The sequence below is a fragment of the Apis florea genome, unplaced genomic scaffold, assembly GCF_048593485.1.
Source record: "Apis florea isolate Af1SG1 unplaced genomic scaffold, ASM4859348v1 contig_2897_pilon, whole genome shotgun sequence".
In the NCBI taxonomy this organism is placed as follows: domain Eukaryota; kingdom Metazoa; phylum Arthropoda; class Insecta; order Hymenoptera; family Apidae; genus Apis; species Apis florea.
Window position 1 is genome coordinate 1,835,302 of NW_028256665.1, and position 19,998 is coordinate 1,855,299.

At 44.0% G+C, this 19,998-nt stretch overlaps 1 protein-coding gene and 1 long non-coding RNA gene across 4 annotated transcripts in view; one reads left to right on the forward strand and one right to left on the reverse strand.

Moving 5' to 3' along the window:
* Window positions 1–121, reverse strand: part of LOC105736566 (uncharacterized) — a 63,207-nt gene extending 63,086 nt beyond the window's left edge. The window contains exon 1 of the long non-coding RNA XR_004225598.2: window positions 3–121. This is a non-coding gene — a long non-coding RNA (uncharacterized LOC105736566). The remainder of the gene's footprint in view (window positions 1–2) is intronic.
* Window positions 122–237: 116 nt separating this feature from the next.
* The window catches only part of Fas3 (fasciclin 3), a 295,864-nt gene continuing 276,103 nt past the window's right edge, over window positions 238–19,998 (forward strand). For all 3 annotated transcript variants that reach the window (XM_086907525.1, XM_086907526.1, XM_086907527.1), the window contains exon 1: window positions 238–560. In XM_086907525.1, coding sequence (XP_086763651.1) covers window positions 476–560 — 85 coding nt within the window. In that variant the 5' untranslated portion in view covers window positions 238–475. The remainder of the gene's footprint in view (window positions 561–19,998) is intronic.

The window sequence follows — 19,998 nt, forward strand, 5'->3', positions numbered from 1 at the left end:
ACATTCCTGTAAATCCATTCTCCAGGTAGAGAATCGTCGATGCGAACGTGTATACAAAATAAACACATAATATCAGACATACGGTAAAGTGCGTGTGTACGTAGGTTAGGCACGAAAGTACGAAAGTAGGTACAACGGTGGACGATATCAAACGGCGCTATCGGGGGATCGGGGCGTTCGGGCGATCTCGGCTTCTGCCGATGTCTCACGAAGTGGGCCGAAAGCAAAGCGCGCGGCAGACGGTCTTCGCGCGTCGAGCTATCTGGTTGGCACTCGCGTCGAGTCGGGCACTTATATTCGAATTGACGTCGCACGTCTCTCGTTCGTTACCTCATTTTATCCTCGTGGTTCATATTAATCACGCTTGCGTCAGTTTCGTTGCTAAGTTTTGTGCTCCGTCCGGTTAGAACGCGCTGTTTGAATTATCGGGCAGTTCGTTTTTCAACAAGGAAGTTAGACAGTGCTTTTTTTTGTGATGTGCATGGAATCAACGAGCAACTTCAAGATGACGCTTGCCTGGGTCTGCCTCATCGGCCTGTTGTGTTCGACGGCAGTTAAAGGTGCGACAAAACAACAAATATGTACTTTATTTTTATCGTATTATTATCGTTCGGCGTAATTTGATTGTAATTATACATATCTCTCGTTCATCGTAACGAAATCAGTGACGTACGTGTAACGGTTTTTTTTTTCGTGGCAACATCGCGCGATTCTTGCGACCATACTTTGCAATAATCGATCTATCGAACGGTTCGAATTCTCGCGTTATTGAAATGGCGTGCAAAAGACAAAAATAGTTCTTGTAAAAACTATCACTTGTTCACGTGAAAACTATCGTGAAAATACGATGAGTAATTTCTACGTCGATGCCACGATAAAATGTAGGAAATCCACCGACTTTCAAAATTTAATGTAAGGAAAACGCCTTAATAATCGATGGTTAAATATTACGACGAATCAATAGTTCGATATTGTATAACGTTCACGAGACTTTTATTAATCAACGTAATCGATCTTTGTTGAAATCATATTTGATTTATTCAGTTACCAAGACATATGATTTGGTTTCGTCGCGATGCGGTGATTAAACGAATTATAACCTAATAGTGAATTATTATTGAGAAAATTACAAAAGCGTATTCGTTAGCTTCGGTCGATCTAATTGACCGGCATGGTAATTCGTAATAATCATTGTTAAGGTTAAACGATGGTCACCGGGATCACGATCCTATTAATAGTAAAGTAAATGTGAATGAAAATATTATCGAACTATTGACTATCGAAATATATAGTTTGGAGAATCGAAAATTATCGTGATTTCTTTCTAAAAGGGTTAAAAAGAAACAACACTGTCGTCTTACCCGTAATTTCGGCATTTATAACTGATAACATATCTTCGAATTACTTTCCAAAATAGATACGACGTAGATGCTTTATTTAGGAATAGAGGGGAAAGATTAGGAAATAGAAGATTCCAAGAAATTATTGTACACATATCTGACGAAGAAACGTTTCGTGTGAATTATTATATCGCGATAATGGGATGTTTATCATCGACAATGTTTCACTTTACACATTCGTAATCTTTGTAATAATAATATATATCGACTTCCTAATCTATTTCAATATTTCTATTATTAATCGTAAAATACGTTTTCCATTATTTTCATCCGTATAATCAGGAACAATGGTACGGTGTTTTACATAATAGATATTTTTTCTACGTTTTTTGTATTTTTCTCCATTGTGATTCACGAATCGCTTCGATGCTTTTTCTCAATTTCGTAACCTTGGCGTTCGTTGCTATTTACTTTACACGTTTCGTTCGTTACTCAACTCGGATCGATGGACAATTACTAGAAATAAAATATTCGTATTAAAAATATCGTCGATAACTTTTTTTTAGCGTTTTCATTAAAGATATACATACATTTTTTTCAGTATACTTCTGGATATCATTGCAACATGAAATATTATCGAAACTATTGAAATTGATTTCAAAACATTTATCGCGAGATAACTTATTAACAAAGGGGATTTCAAGATAAGTTTTTCAATCGTAATTTTTGTTGGCAACAAAAAAGTTGGTTACCCCAGTTAGACGTTCCAGGGTCAGGATATTTTCCCTCGATGGTTTATAAATTTTATAATGGTCGGATGGTATCTTGTTTGAATTCGATTACCATGCAAAGCAGACTGTCCCCGTCTATTTTTTCCCGCGGTTACCTATATTATTTTTCTCGATGTCGGTATAAAGTAAAACGAAACGGATACTTTCCATCGAAGTGGATATAAAACGCGACCTAGCGTTTGGTATTTATCGATCTAGGGTTATGAATAACGCTCGGTATCAAGCAACACCAGCTTTTGTTGTTCATCGTAACAGAACGACTCGAATAGAGAGTAGAGTGGCTGCTTATTGCTCGAGTTCTCTCAATAGTTCTTGCTTATATAATTCAAGGATATCGTTATGATTACTTGCGATGTACTTAACGCTCATGAATAATTTCATTGAATAACATTATTATCTCCGCGTTACTTTCCTTTCTTCTCTACTTTTTTTCTTTCTTTGTTATACCAACTTTTGTATAGATTTGAAGCTTGAAATTAAATCAGTTAGTCAATAAAGGTAATAAAACCGGGAAGAAAGGGGAGGAGCGTGGTGAAACTCTTATACTAATTAATGCACTGTTATATCATAATTACTCTCTATAAAGTTTATTACCGGCAAGAGGAGGAAACACGGTATGAAAGTTTCGCGTGGCAAACTATTTCGTTTAATAAATCCCGGTCATCACGACGATGACGAGGACGTGTCTTGATCAGGGGAAAAGGTGTTCCAATTTATCGCACTCTAGAGCAAAAAATGATCGAAAATTAACCGATGCGTGATAAGTCAGGGTGGAAATTACGATCGTTGAATTACAATCTTGGCCACGTGCATGGTATCGTGGTACACGTCGAGGGATACGCCTCGTATACACGGAAAGTTTAAGGTCACATTTACACGAAATACCTTTCCCTCTGTACGACTCGAACTTAACTCGTGCTTACCTTGAGCTGTAAAGAAAGGTCGATGCAAATGACGTAATTGAAAATGCTAAAGATAGTTTCCTCGCTCGTAAACGCAATCCTGCACACTAATTTTATTACAATTAAGATTTTTTTTTTTATAGAATATAATATTTTTATTCTCGGAAAATTAGATTCTTCCGTATTCCAATGCCGTATTGATTTCGCGTTAATAATGCATAATCGGATTGCAAATTGTTTCGTCCACGCGATTGTTGTTACGATCATATCTCGCGAGAAGAATGAATCCCGATTCGGTGAGTCAACGTTGATCGATGGACTCGAGTCATCGGTCCAAGGATAAGGTCTTCAGCATTTGTCTTTTAAATACGGCACGTTCGCGCGGAACTATAACTCTGTGCAGAAGAGGGTTCAGATAATCCAGTTTCGTAGCCCACGCATACCAATATAATGGAAATAGTTAACAACCTACGGTCAAAGACCCCTATCAATCCTCCGGACAATTCGGATGAAATTACTACGAGTACGGGGAAGAAGATCCAGACGATCGATCTTCAAATTGAACGGATCTACGGATTGTTATTTATTAAAATTTAACGTTCGAATACGTTATAATAATGTAATGATTGTAAAGATTATACCGATAAATTTCAAAAAATATTTTATCTCGTTTCGGAAAAAAATACGATTATTTATCGATGCACCGATAATTGGTAAAGGGACACGTGAAAGAGAGAGAAAAAAATTGAGATCAGAGTGTTCGCATCTAATCTATCGCACGATAACGGAGAATTTGCCGGTTTAATTTAATATTATACGCGTATAACGATGCGGTATGTTATTACGTGGCAAAATTTATTGCAGAAGAACGTAGGGTATGTCGTTGGTAGTAGAATAAATGACGACCTAATTGCTACGCTCCTGATGAAACTAGAGAGACTCCACGTACCGTACATTCTTTTACGCTTATGACGTGTGCAATTTCTGACGTACAGACAGAAATCCTCCTGTTATTTGATTTTTTTTATTTTCCACGGATATTTCATTCCCCTCCTCTATTTTCGAACGGGGTTTCTAACCGGGGAAACGATAAACTATCTTTACGAGAGTTATTCTTTGATCCTCGTAGTAGATTTCTACAAATATTTTTATCTTCGAAGGTGTATAATTCTCTATCTCGAGACGACACACGCGCCTACATCAAAATTTGAATAAACAAATCTATAAGATGGAACGATGGAAGCAGCAGACACTTGTAGAATTTTCGTAATTCGTTCGTCAACAGATGATAGCAAATAACGAAAGATCTGCCTTCTGATGAGTTTTCCATTTGCTTCGGTAAAGTAAAATGATTCATCGTTCGCGGAATCCGGGCTTAAGTATATTACGTTCGTCGTAAGAGAGCAAGTCGTTAAACACTCACCTCGCTTAATTACAATCACGACAATTATTTCCACGGTTTAACCGAAAATCCTCGAACGAGCTTAATTTACCGATATTTAAACGCAAACTTTTAAATTATATAACTCGTTTGCTCGCATATAATGGATCACAGATCGTTTCCAACGATCACGTTGCGTTTTATTTGCATATGGCGAATCAAGCGCGTAACGTTTTCGTCACAGTACGTGGTTGGAGGAGTAGCACGACCTACTACTCCTCCAACTACCTACCACGGTCGTTGACACGGTTTCTCTCCTTGGACGAATCTCTTCTCTCCCTTCGGCCGAATTAAACAAAGGACTCGTGCGGGCCGAAGGCGGTTGGTGTTGGAGGGGATCCAAGGGTCAAAGCGGTCGTAAAGACCAACGGTCAAAATTGTACGGGGAGGGCCGAGAGTCATTTGGATGCGGTGGAAAGAAGGTGAAACGTCCCGTGAAGAAAAGTTACGTGGCAGGTGCGTTCTCCATTCGTACCCACACAAGCACGAGCGACGTAGCTGCGAGTAGAATATAGTGTGTGTGTGTGTGTGTGTGTGTGTGTGTGTGTGTGTGTGTACACGCCTATGACGACCAACAGGTTCTCTCCGGAACAGGTTTCGGTGCCTATTTTCGGCCCTCCTTCGCTGTCTAAAGTCCTCAAATTACGACCAAGCCAGTCTCTCTTACCTTCTGATCGCTCTTGCTTTCCTCTTAACCCCTCGACAGGGAGCGCACATTGGACGTGCGTAATTAAAACGCGAGGATTATGGGTTTTTCTACGCTATGCTTCTTCTTTCTTTCTTTCTTTCTTTCTTTCTTTCTCTCTTTTCTCGTGAAACGCGATATTTAGAATTTTTCCTCCCGGATTATTTATAATACACAGATTTCGAATGGGTGTCAAAGTTGGACAGATAGGATAGAAATTTAATTGTAACAGGTTCGCCGCTAAATATCGTTTGCCGTTTGAATCCCTCCAACTCGTTTCGATCGAATTAATTAAGTTGCCGCGATATTTTGACGCGATAATTTCGTCATCAATTGAAATGACTCGTACAACTGGGCGCGCCTCCCTCAAATAAACGTAATGTATTAAAATACATTATCCGGACGATGATTGGCGATACCATCATAATAAAGGTATTTATAGTTTGCGCGAGTTTGTATTGTTTGAATCGGTGTGCACTCGATCGCATATGCGCGATTCAACTCGTCTCTACGCGAGTCGTATTTCATACGGCGAGATCCATGCATCGAGCGTTTTCTAAAGCGGGCAGACCGTTAAGCTGCCACGAAAATACCGTGTCGGACGTGTGTGCAGCCACGCATAATTAATGAAAATCGAGATTCATGATTACGCGTTACCTCTGTGTTGCTGTTGGGTGGGTCAACGTTCGCGGTTGACGATTTTATCACCTTGATATTATCCCTCTCTCTCTCTCTCTCTCTCTCTCTCTCTCTCCCTTCCATTGGAAGGAAGAGAGATCGTCGCACGGTGACAAAGAAAAAAGAAAAAAGGAAAAGTGTCCATTGTTGGAGACTTGTGTTTAGCAACGCGTTGCTGCATTTCGAGAGAGGAAAAAGTAAACGCGTTCAACGATCATTTATTCTTACGAATTATTATTCTCGGAGAGAAAGCGGGAGTTGGAATTATTATAAGTATAATTTCTTCTTGAATGAATATTCGACGATCATAATACACGAATTACTCTATCGCGCGTTTATTCGGTGCGTTAAAACGAGTATGAATTTTCGATCGATGCAAATTAAATTTCAAATTGATGGCGATTACACGGATCGATGGTACACGAGCGGGCAGATTGTGATTCTCCGGTGATGCACGCGGGAGGCAAATGATTAGAACGAACGGAAGCAAATTGGCTGCTTAATCGATCCAAGTTTGGTCAAAGAACAGGCTGGTCGACTCAACAGCGTGAAACGTTACGCGGGATCTCGGTCAATCGATGGACATTCGCGCAGGGCTTAATTGTACGCGGCTAAACAGATGAAAGGAGGATATTGACCCGTGGACCCCTAAAGAGCACATGGTCACGGAAAGGGACCTCGTAGAGTGCACGCGAACCGCACGCGCTCGCAACTTTCCCTCATATCGTGGTTACGCAACAGAATTCATTGTGCGCGGCACGGTTAACCGTCCGTTGTTGCTGGAGCAAAGAAACCTTTCCAACTTTTATACGTTTCAAACTTTATTACTCGTAAGAGATCGTAAGATGGTCGATTTTTATTCACCGTTTACTATCGCGCTTACGAAACAGAATTTCAATGCAAAAATAAAACGCGAGGTGTGACTCATCCGACACGGTGATCTTTCTTTTTCTTCTTTTTATATCTCGTGTTACGTGACGGTAATTTACACATTCTTTGATAGACGATGTTTGCGATTGTCTTTCGTGAAATTAACGAAACCCTCGCTATTATATTTTTCGTCGAACCAATCGATCCAATTATTCTGTCGTAAATTCGTAGAAAGAAATTCGAGGAATTCGATTATAACCGCACCACGGTTTTCGCAACCGTTTTCCGACGCTAGTCAGTTTTCTTTCGAATCAGCAATCGTTGAACCGCTCTCCGCCGCGGTACACGTACACAGGCAGGTTGCCAAGTTTCCCTTTGATCAGGGATATACCGCGCGATATACCGTCTTGATTTTATGGACGGCTCGCGAATCTTTTCAGTTTGCCGCATACTCCTTTCTCGATCATCGCCACACCGAAAATCCTCCCAATTATTATCACCATTCCGATTTTCATCCGATCTCCATTGATTTTTATCGATATCGCGTCCAATTCTCGCCCGGCCTCTTACAACACAGGGATTTTAATATGTGAAACGATACGCCGCGTATAAATCGTAATGCTGCTCGAAATTATGGGTGAGGGATAAATTACGTATGGTGATAGCGTATTCAAGACGCGATACCAGATGTTTTCGTTCGTGGGTTTAACGGTATTTTCGTTTTATATCCGCGTCGAAAAATATAATATATATATATCGAACCAGATAAATATCGGTCGCGCCATCCGAATTGCAAATGCAATTCGAATTTCGACTCTTTCTTTTTACAACGCTGCACGCGCAACGAAAATCGCGTTTGTTTCTTTTTTTTTTTTCATCCGGAGAGAGAGAGAGAGAGAGATTCAGACTCGTAACGAGTCCCGTGCCGACTTCGCATTTTTTCCGCGATAACATCGCGTGTTCGATGCGCAATTAAATCTATGCAATTCGCACGAAAGAGAAAAAAAAAAGAAAAGAGAAGAAAAAGAAGAAACGCCATGGTTTTTCGAGGAAAGCAGAAAATGATTTACACGTGTAGATTACGGGGAATTAGCGTCGCGTTTCGAAAAATCAACTTTTCGAATCAACTTTCGCTCGCGTCGTTATCCGGCGCGGGTTTTACACACGACTCGACACGGGCCCTTTTACACGCGTCGCATGTACAACGGAACCATGTAACGAAAGTGCGCGCATGCGCGCAACTTGGCGCGCGTTGCGTGTTGGCACAAACCTTGTAACTGTTATGGGTGGCGATGGATTTAAACGCGGTGGCCAGAGATCGTGTAAGCCTAAGAGAAACGAGCAAGATGCTGTGCGCCGGCTAACGTTGGAAAACACGATTTCCTGCGGAACGTTGCGTTTATCGTAGATCTGTATGGACGTGCAATTTATTTTTTCTCGAAACGAGGTAAAAACTTGTCGTCTCTTGCCGCGAATGGAACGAGCCCAACTCTCGCTTTCTGCCTCGGATAGATAGTTTTCGATCGAAATTGTTCATCGATACCCGTAGCTTTCCATGAAACCTGTTGTTCGAGCGGGATCGATTTCGATTTTATTAACAAACGGAATTGTTGAGCGCCGCGTGGCAATTGTCGTTCATCGTCAAAGAGTCGACCGGTAAAGGAGGAGGAAAAAAAGAAAGAAAAGAAGCGGAGAGGAAGAAACAATTACGCGAGAGTACTCGTGGAGGAGAGCCACTGACTGTTAATTAGTAAGAGCGAGCAAAATGGTCGTTAATCGCGTTTAATTCGACGTAGAATGGCCGGAGAGTTTGCGCGAACAATTCGCTCTCGTGTTTCGACGTTGTATAAGAAGTCGTCTCGAGACGACTCTTGGCTCATTTCTCCAAGAACAAGCGTATTTTTTTAACTGCACACCCGGTACGTGAACGATATGTATAGAGAAACAGCGTGCCTGCAAAACTTACAGATCAGTGCACCGTTATATTCTTTGGGACCAGACTTCACGGGAATTGGAATCGGCTGTGCCTCGTATATCAGTATCATTTTTCCGACAGAAAATCGATCGGATGGTTGCCGTTCTCCACGGGAAATATGCCTGGCATAATTTAAAAGCAAACGTACAGGGGGAAGGATTGCCTTCGTGGCCCGATATCGATGCTCCTCCGTAATCCAACCCCTCTATTTATTTTGATTGGAGGGATTGTAAACGCGGAAGTTTATGAATTCACGCGGGTTACATCGTTTCTTAATAACAGATCGATCCATATGGGAACACGCGCGGCTTTATTCCGATCGAGTAACAACGTGTATCCGCTCCCTACGTAACGGTGTAAAGAATGTATCCGGTGAAAAGAAGAGGAAGAAGAAGAAAAAAAAAGAAAAAAAGTTTTCTCGAAAGAGAAAATTGGAATTTTGTCATTGTCTTCGATATAATGATATAAGATTAATTAAGAAAGTGTCCGAGTTAAGATTAAGATTAAGGGGGAAGCTGTTTGAAATTTTAACGAAATTGACATTGAACTTGTCACGTCCGTAATTCCTTTCGAATTAGAAATTTAACAGAAATTGACCCCGGTCGAAGTCTTCCTCTTTCCCTTCCTTCTCGACCATCGACGAAGAGAAGTTTATCGCGGCGACAAGATCGGGGACGCGACGTTCGGGTTCACCGATTACTTTGGACGATCGTTGAGGATGAGTCATACAGCCTAGTTGCATCTGATAAATTAGCACCGTTATGTCGTTAACTCGAGGACGAAACAAAGAAAGAAAGAAAGAAAAAAAGAAAGTACCTGACGAAGGAAGGGGAGAGAGAGAGAGAGAAAAAAGGCAAAGTTGGTAAGAACAACGAACCGTTGTTTCGAGACGAGCAAGGTGGATCCCTCTGTGCCACGCCACGATGAAAGTCGTGACTCGACTCTTTCTTCCACTCTGATACTTCCTCGTTTGGAGCTGCGACGAAGACTCGATAGGTCTCGGTTTCAGAAACTTGCCTTCCTCTCCTTTCGAACGGACGATAATTGCCTTTTCTCGTTTCGTTTCTCCCCCGATTCGATGCCCTCTCTCTCTCTCTCTCTCTCTCTCTCTCTCTCTCCTCCTACTATTATCTTTTGTACTTTTATACTTGTTCGAGGGAAAAAACGCACGATTCCCGTGTTTTCGAATCTTAAATAAGGAATTTTTGCCCGCGCCTCGTTATATCTCGCTTATCCAACGTGCGGATAATTTTTTAACGATAATGTATATCCGCGCGAAAGAAGCTGATAAAACATTTGTGCAATCGATTCCAACGCTGTTAAAACAGCGCGTTTTATTACAGCGAGTGCACCGCTCTCTGAGCGTACGCCGAGTTGTATTTTGCACTTGAGAATTCCTATTTTCGCGAATTATTTCCGTGGATTCGCGTTTCCACCCATTTATAAATCGCAATTATGTTAATTATTGGCAACGAATATGATGGCGTGTGTAACGCGCGATCGCGCTGTAACACGCTCTCCTGTAACACCGAAAAGACACGTAGCGGTAATTAGCAAAAATCGTGCGGCAACCGCGAATCAATCTCCATGAATATTAAATTTTATAATTATCCCAGCGCTTTATTATGCAATTAGAAGCGCGGGAGAGGGGAGGGAGGAGAGGGGAGGAGGAACAGAAAGCGATGAATCGACAGTGCGAATATTTTGTTGTTGCGGTTGATATCGTCATCGTATCGATTGCGTAATTCCCCGGCTAGAATTTTCCACACTGTTGATTTCGTGTCACGGCGAGGATAACCGGCGTCTAAGCAACATCTTTGCACTTTTCTCCATCCGGGAAAATTGAAACGAAAATTGATCGCCTAGTTCCATTATTCTCGATGATGCTTCTTACTTCTCGTTCCCCGCGCGAAACACGGCGGATCGATGTAATTTCTTCACGAGAGCTTTCTCTCTCTTTCTCTCGATTCGTCGTCGTTTTTCAATCCCTTCCTCGATACGAACGGTTCGCATTATTCTCCACGTTAATCCACGCTTCGCGTGGCCAGAATCACGTGCCGCTGCCCTCGACCATCTCTCGCGCTTTGGATCGTTTCACAATTTCAACGGTTCCTAGCGAAGGAATAAAAATCGTTTTCTCGACGCAGGGATAAATTTCCGTGTCGTTGGGCGAGCGGACCTCTCCTGCCTTAACCGGATGTGCGTTCCGTGAGCAAAATTACCGACATCACGCGTTCCATCACGAGTTCCATCGTTCGCTCAAGGCTCGTCGAATGCGCGATCCGACTTTTCGAAAATCGTCGGATAATAAAAAGGCGCGTCTTTTTCTTTCCTTCCTTTCCTCTTCGTCCCCTTCCTCGTTATTTAATCGGAGGATTTCGAGGACGAAAGCGTGGAAACGAATGCTCGGCCGAGTGTAAAAGCGCGCTCCACACTCTGAGATTCGGTTGACGAATCACCCTTTCTTCCTTAATAAAGTCTTCTCCCTTCTTCACCCCGGCGAATTTCCATCTCTCCGCCATTCCATTCTTCTTCCTTTCTCTCCCCCCGATCCGCAGACGATGATGCGCCGCTCGTAATTACTCCATCGCCAGTGCACTCGAGAGAGGCCACTTTAGCACACGGAGGGAGGGAGAGCAAAGCCGATGGACGATGTCTCTGGTACACATAACGCGGGCCTCATCTCCTAACGGTGATCTATGAGAGAATCCTGGCCAATTACCTGCTCTATCCCAATCGGAGGATTCGAGTGGTTGTCGGGGGGGAGGAGGATGTCGACGCGTATAAGACGAAGGATGAGGTTTCCAAGCGCTTCCAGCGTTTCAACGACAACTGACACTGACAAATATCCCGCTTCTCGAGCGGATCTAGTTTGAAATTTCTCTCTGATATGTATATATATATATATATATATAAGCGAGGGAGGCAATTACGAATTGTCGCCGATCGAGATGCCGCGTTAAATTCGTTTGCCCTCGATCTTCTCTCTCGAAGGAGGGATCCTTCGAGGAGGAGGAATCGAGCACCGTTTTTCCGTTTATTGGACGGGACATTACGCTGTATCGGCTCGATATTTGCCCCGACTTGACCCTAAACGGAGGGAAACGGAGCCTCGTCCCAACCTCGTCGGGGAAAAGAAGGAAAGAAAGGAACAAAGAGTAGAAGGGGGGATGGCGAACTTTTGCCAGTGATCGTTATACTTCCTGGAACCTTCGCGAAGGTACGAAGGCAAGGAAAGCCGGCCGACGAGTTCAAGGCTGCCGGCCTTAGAGTTCAATGATCCTCGAAGCGAGGTCCTCACCGTTTGCGAGGAATCGGACACTTTGAGAAGCATTAACTATTTACGAGGGACGGTGAACCGTCTGGGGAAATATCACGATGCGTGCAGGGCTTATTAAGTTGAATGCTTTTCTTTCTTTCTTTCGTTCCCCCGCCCCCGATACGCCCTTTGAGAATTACCGATCGTTATTATTCTTTCACAACTCTCTTAACGACGTTTGTCGGAAAGTTTCCGAGAATTGTTAATTACGCGCCTCGATTTCTTTCCGAGCTTCTTTCCGAGTCTTTGGTATCGGCGTACGTGCACAATGCCGGGACAGCTTCAACCGAAATTAAATTTTCAAATTGGAATTTAATCGTTGGAGCAGGGGGAGGAATACGTAGGAATCGTGCGAAGCATAGCTTTTACCGTCATCGATCCAGCTTCGATCGTACGTAATATAATTCGTTGGACACGGTAAGGAAAATGGTGGAGATAGAAAGAGAGAGAGAGAGAGAGAGAGAGAGATTCGAAGGAAAGGATTCGAAGCGATGTAGCAGCATCGAGCGTAACATTGTGTTCTCGCAGCCGTGTGGGTTTACGTGAATCGAGCGTAAAGGGGGAAGGAGAGGGGGGGGGGGGAGAGAGAGCGAGAGAGGAAGGGAGAAGCGGTTGGCCAGGTAAGACCGGTCGAACAGGTTTCTTGGGTCGAGTAGGCGAAAGCCTCTACTCCGTTAGCCTCTTTCTTCAGCTCCGAGTTGGCTGGACTTTCGAGCGAACACCTCCGCTCTCTGTATTCACGAATACTCCGCTTCTTCCAAAATATATCCGCGTGCAACGTGACCGCGATGTTTACAACAGGGCGGTAATGAATCCTGGCCCGTGAAATAAGATAAAAACGCGAGGCAGTATTTTTCCACAGCCAGAGGGAATTCAAATATCGATCGTTGAAAATAATAACGTAACCATGGTGTAACACGCAGGTTAAAACGGGCAACGTCTCACCCGTAGTCCAATTTTTTCCTCGATTTTTACAAACTTTTCGTCTCTCTCTCTCCCTTTTTTTGCGCGCCAAGACGTTTGTACGTACGACGTTTACCGCAGTATCCACGATATAATATCTCTACCTTCCCAACTTTTCCTCCTCGGCCCTCATCTTTTTCGGGAGATCTGCCAAGATCTCTGTTTATAAACGTGTTCGAGTCGAGGAAGAGTCGGAGGAAGGATATATCCTCCTTTTTTGACGGACGTTGGCGAGTCGTTTGAGACACCGTGTCGGCCAACGCGCTTACATTTTTCTTCGTGGACCGATTCACCGTGGAACGGTATATTGGACGGTTGGCAGGTCGTGTCGCGTTCTCTCGGATGGACGATAGACTTTCTCCTATTTTTCTCTCTCGCTTCTTTTTCGTCCCTTTCCCGCGTCGACTTAACCAGACTTATTCCACGAAACTTCTCGCTCCTCTTCTGATCGAGCGAAAGAAAGAATTGGCGGGAAATTTCGAGTTTCGTCCAGACTTATTGCGCGAAAGAAAGAAAGATTCGAAACTCGGATCGAAACCGATCTTCTTTTCCCTTTATTTCTTATCCAAATTGGAGTTGGTGGAACAGTAGCTTGAGAGGAGAAAAGATTACAGGAGGAAAAGAGGTCTGTTTAACATAGATCTTGAGTCGAGGTCGAATGAAAGCTGGTCGCCAACCGTGATTTTACTTATCTCGACGACGACGAACGATAACCCGTGTTTTATCGGGTATCCCGGCTGGGATTTCGTTTACGGAACGGTAAAAAAAAAAAAAAAAAAGAAAAAGAAAAGAAAAAAAAAAAGAAAAAGTGGAGAATAAAAGGAAGGATCCGGATGTTGGTCGGTGTTTCTATAAAGATTGTTCTGACCTCTCTCTCTCTCTCCTCTTCCTGTTCTGCACCATTGATCAGGAACGAAGAATATCGTGGAACGATACGATATCCGATCGAGAATGGCTGCCGGTATCGAGAAACGTTGAATTTACCGGTATGCTCAAACTCGTCCCAACCTGAGCTTTCAGCTTAGCCCCGATTTCGAACCACTTGAACCACGGTGGTCCGATCTCTCTCGACTCGCCTGCTTTTGTTTGACTCTGCTCGTTTCTCTTCTCTCCCTCCCTCCCTCCCTCTCTTTCTCTATTTTTACGAACTGTGCAGAAAACGGCGTGAAAACAGATCGATGATGTCACGTCAATTTTTCAATGAGTCGTTATTTAGATAAATACCAATTTTTTTTTTTACAACGCGATAATAAGGCAATAAAATCTGAACGTTTCTTATCTACGTATTTAAAGTTCTTCGTTATCGAGGGACGAAGAGAGAGAGAGAGAGAGAGAGAGAGAGAGAGAGAGAGAGAGAACAGAAACACCGATGTTTTATCGCCTCGCTAGTTACAAAGTTTCCGTGTTAAAAATACAATTTTCGACGACACACTTTTTACTTTTGTCGCCGAGTGTACGCGTGGAGAACACGAATTATCAATTTTTCTCGCGGCCGGTTACTTTTTAAAACCGATAATAGCGACACGTTTAACTCTTGAAACTTTTCAACGCGGTGGATATAGTTTACGGATAAGATAAGAAGTTACGTGTTCCGTCGTAGATATCCTCAAAGAGGCGGCGTTGTACGTGCATTTCTCGCGGACGTGTCACGTTTCGCGTAAAAACATCCTTGGACCAACCTTTCGAATAGGAGAGATTCTCATTTTTTGGGACGATTGCCAGGATTTCTGTTGACGAGCGCGAAAAATGACAGGAAAAGGGATCTTTCCTTTTATTTTTTCCACTCGTCCGCGTTGATTTCTCTCTCTCTCTCTCTCTCTCTCTCTCTCTCTCGATCTTGGAAACTCGTCGTCAGATAACGTTTTTCTTCGAAACTGGTCGACTCCGGCCGCCTTCTCATTTGATCGCGTGCTTAGAACGATCGCGACTATCAACGATGCTTATCGCTTAATTTGAATCAAATTGATCTCGTCCAATCGAAACCGGTTAACGCTTTCATTCGTTTGTACTCGCATATTGATCGAGATAACGATGAGGAATTCGAAAACGAGAGGAGGAGGAACGTTCGTCGTTAGAGGAACCTTCGATCGGAAATTTTCCACGCGTATCTCTCGGCTTGCGTTGAATGGAACCCGAGAACCGTTCTCCTGGAATTAATCGGCAACGTTTTCCGAACTTTCTAATCGAGTTATGACGATCGTTCTCATGGGGCTGCTCATTGTTACGCGGCCCCTGCGAATTCACACGCGAAGACTTTTACGGTGCAGCCAGTCCGCCGCAGCCTTTAATTTGACGTATTTAGAGCGGTGCACGCGGCGACTGTTGATTCCCCCGCGGATTCGAATTCCAATTCCGATATGAAACTTATAAGAAAGTTTCAACTTCTTAATAGATATAATTGCCTTCATAATCGTTCCTCCATCTCTCGTTCATATATATATATATATATACATACATACAGTTTTGCCTTCTTGTCGAGTCGCCATAATACAAGTGTACACAAAGTGTACAGCGTGGAAGAACGATTTAAATTTCCAAGTAGTTGGCGGGGAATTTAATGGAAATTTTATCGAGAGAAACCGTTTAAGGGCGGGAAAACAACAGAACGTGGATGAATATTTAATTCGGGCTGGTATAACGTTAAATATGTAAATAGTATTATCGATGCTACGAGGAGGAGATTTTTGAAAAAAAATAATATCGGCTGTTTGAAAAGCAAGATATCACGACGGAGGAATAAAAAGGCGGATTCCAGCCGGAGCTAAAAACGTCACGAGGTTTACGGGAAATTCACGAGCTCTCCCCGATTAACCCGTATCACGGGCTCACGTAGTATGCAGTTTCTCCGTTGAGCAACGAGTTCCGGTAACTTTGTGACGAGGACGAACGGGCTGATAGTCGAGAAATATTGTAACGGAATTCGCATCGTGGCGATAGCGGCCGTGCCAACTGAAATTTCATCCTCCCCTCCCACCGCGCGAAAGTAAACGCGAAATCGCTGCGACAACCAGCCGATTTCCTCTCTTCTCTCGTTTGTCGGCTCGAAAAACGACTCCAAAAAGAAGAAGAAGAAAGATCGAACTCGAACGATCTTTGCTCCTTTCGAAAGCGACGTAGCATATTTCTAAAAAAAAAAAAAAAAAAAGGAAAAAAGAGAAAGAAAGGTTTCGCTCATTCCAACTTCGCCCCCGAAAATTTACCATTTTTCGTATCTCATATCATATTTCCCGCCCGGTGAAATATCGCTCGGCTATAAATTATCCGGGGAGGGGATATCTTCGGAGGGGGGAGGGAAATGCATTTCCCGTCGGACGAGCGTGGCTTGCTCCGCAGATTTCGATGGCGCGGCGGAGAGTCACGAGAGCTGACGCTTAGCCAGAAGATTATCGATAGCAGGGCTGTGTCGTCAGCATTTGTATTCCACCCGACCGATCCACCACCAATTTCTACCTGACAAATTTTCGAATCGGCCCGTTTCCGAATCGACTCGGAAACCGAGGAGGCGGCAAGGGTGGAACAAGGGTCGTTAGGGGGATACAAGTTGGAGCACGAGGATCGAGTTGGGACGGGTTCGCCGCATGCAAATGAATCGACCATTCGATTAGACGCTTCTCGTCTCGTCTCGTTCGTTCGTTCGCGTTGACACTCGAATGGATACGATGACTCGGGCACGAGACACCTGCGGAGACCGTTTCCACACCTGTCGAAGGTGTGCTCGAAAGAATAGAACGATTGAATCACCTTTTCTAACTCCTCGACTCTGTTCGCTGTCTCGAATATACGACAAAGTACAACTTTTCTTGCTCTAACGTTACGGTAAATTATTTCGACACGTTTGAATCGTTCTATCAAAAATTCGAATCGAGAGAACGGAAATATCGATCTCGTAAGGCACTTATCGTTTGAAACCCGCATTTATGAATCGCTGTCAATCCTAATGAAATTGGCCGTGACGCCGATAACCAAGTATCGGTTTCCAAATAGCCGTGCCACGATTCAACACATCCATCGAATGCGAATGGCCGTAGCCTTTAACCTCGAAAAATTTGAAAAAGGAACACGCATCGAATACACCTGCGTTAATAGAGGCAATTCGCTCGCGACACGGTTATTATTTCGACGGTATTTCAACGCACGAAAGAATCGATTTTCAGCGAGACAGTTTTCTCCTTTCTTCGATATAAAAAGTCGGCTCGTAGGGAACCTGTTAGGGAACGTTTTCTCTACTACGTGCCAACTACGTTGGAAAGAATAAACGAGCGTCACGTTTCAATGGCGCAGACCCGACACCATTTATAAACGCGACGAACTCTCACGATCGGGTGGAGACGTTCGAAAACGACGAGTCGCGCCAAGATAGCCGCGTTTCCTCCAATCTAATGTGCCTTCTTGGCCAGCTACGTACACCGTTGATACATGTGTGCCATTGTACCGTTCCTTCCCCGCGATCGTTGTAGCGGCAACTGCGAGAAAGTGTTTCCTTTCGTTAAGTTGTTTTCCACGCTTCGAGGATAATCCGCCGTATTAACTCGAATATAACGGGTGAGAAGAAAACGTATGGGAAAAAAATTAAACTTCGAAATTAATAACCGATCACGGACACAGAGAGAGAGAGAGAGAGAGAGAGAGATGGAAATGGAGAGCGATTCGACTAACTAAACGCTCCGTTTCCGGATCATCAGCAATCGGGACGATTATCGGGTCTCCTTCGAAATCGCTTTAATTCGCTGGAAATGGAGAGAAGATGGTGGGGCAAAGGCGGTGCAACGACTTGTCGAATTCCAGAAGCGCGGAATGCGCGAACCAAGTGGATTACGTTTTCCGAGGGCAACGAGTTGGGAAACGTATTTCTGAAACGCAGAAGGAAATCGTAACCGCGTATCGATGAACAGGCGAAGGTATTTTCCTCCTCGAGAGAATAATTCTTGACTGGCGGCGCGAAACCGATGCTGCGCGGCAACGGAACGCATTCTTCTCGACGTGACGAGAAAATATTGCTTCGCCTTGAACGAGTGACGTTGCACATATCCACCACCTTCGCTCGCTCGCGTGCCCGTTTTCCGTGGAAACGAGATCGGCTACGCACGTAGCCGTTCACCCGTCTCTCTCTCCGATATTTTTCCTCGGCTTAGCAGGGTTTCGGGATCGTTGCGCGCCGTTTCTTGCCAAGCCAAGACTCGTAAAACTCGCCGACGTACGCGGAAATTTGATCGAATTTAAATTAGGTCTCGTTATAAACAACGATACCGTGGATGGATGGTGGGATATCGTGTGCAAGAATGTTTTTCGTAACGACACGGAAGAGTTAGACGCGATAAGGTGAATTTCGAAATTGAAATCAACCGGTTCGTCCAACCTGTTCGATCAACGGACTCGATGTTTCTGCTCCGTTGAGCTCGTTTCACCTCGTTTGCGAATATAGGGAGAGAAAAAAAAGAGAGAGAGAGACACGCGGGAATTTTGAAATCGAATCTTCTCGCCTCGTAAACGTATGCGTTTACCATTCGCACGAGATTCTATCGAGTCACTGTTTCTTCTAGAAGATAGAATCCTTTCGTGTCCCCTTTCCGATACCGGCTGACTCATCGGTTAGTTAAGCGAATAATAAACGTTGACCTTTTAATCTTGTACGTTCCATCTACGTGACAATTATTCGTTATATTCGCGCGTGGATGGAGTACGAGTTACGAGTCGTCGTGGTCGTCGATCGATAGCGCGATCGATCGACAGCCTGGCCCCTCGCAGCTAAATCTCTTTATCTGAAAATTAGTCACGTTCCATCTTGGCGTAGACTCGGCACATCATCCGTGTTTCCGTTACCATTGTTCGCCGATTTATTGTTACTTCTTTTCCTCTTTCTCTTCTTTTTCTGTTGCAATTTTAAAAGCAATCGGTTGCGAAATTTGCGATAAACCGTACGTAGCGATTCTTGGGCTATATGTGGAGCATGAAAGTGGATTACGCGTGGAAACGATACGCGAAACAACGCGCACAATTCGCGCCTCTCTTTCTCTTTCCACTTTCGTCGATGATAAAATACGCGAACCTCTCCTCCTCTAGACGCGGATCTTCGATCCACTTTCTAATTCTCGCACGTATCCATCCAACGTATTGTTCCTTTTTCCCCCCTCCCAGGATTTAAAGGAGAAGGAGAGGCCTAATGCTCGCTGCGGATCGTAATTAGAGACCCGGAACGGATAACGTTTCACTCGCGTACTTATATCCCTACGCCAAGTGCGCGTAATTCGAGGCACCTCGTTTCCGCCCCTCTTCTGGCTAACAAGATTCGTTTCGCGATCGTTTTAATTCCCAGCAAATCACTCGAGTCCCGTCGTTTAACCTCTGCTCCTTCCTCTCGAGCTATCTCTCTCTTTCTTCTTCTTCTTCTTCCTCCTCCTCCTCCTTCTCTGGACGTGGTACAATTTAATTCAACGACGAATGTTGTGCACGTATGTGTATACGTATGTACGTAGGTGCGGGCGTACCGAGAAGGAGAGGAGGCTTGCTCGGCTGCCGATCTACTGAAATTACAGTATTTCGCAGCGTGGAACAATACGGTTTCTTGTTTCGCGGGTGTCGCCGAGGAGCGACGGAAAGAATAAGCGGCGGTATAGAGCGGTTCAGAAAACCAGAATCGCGCTAGGTCCCGGACAAAAGAGCATGCAACAGGTCAGCGAGCCGCTGCAGACACCTCTCCGACTAGCGGTTGCGCAGGGGTGACTGAGACAGGGAACGAGTGGGAAACGGAGGGTGCGCGAACACGGGAGAGAGAGAGAGAGAGAGAGAAGGATGAGGGGTGGAGAAAGAGACGTTGATGTAAGAAAGGAAAGGTATCGCTTTCTTGTGCTTGCTTGTTTTTATCGCGTATCGGCCCATCGATGGATTGATACGACACAGACCGATATATATATCCTTTTCACGGATAAAAAGGAATCCGCTCGAACGAATGATGAAAATTGAGAGGGATCGTTCGATGCCACACCGAGAATATTTCGCTCTTTGCGCTCGCCAGCAATCGATCCTCGGATTTCCCC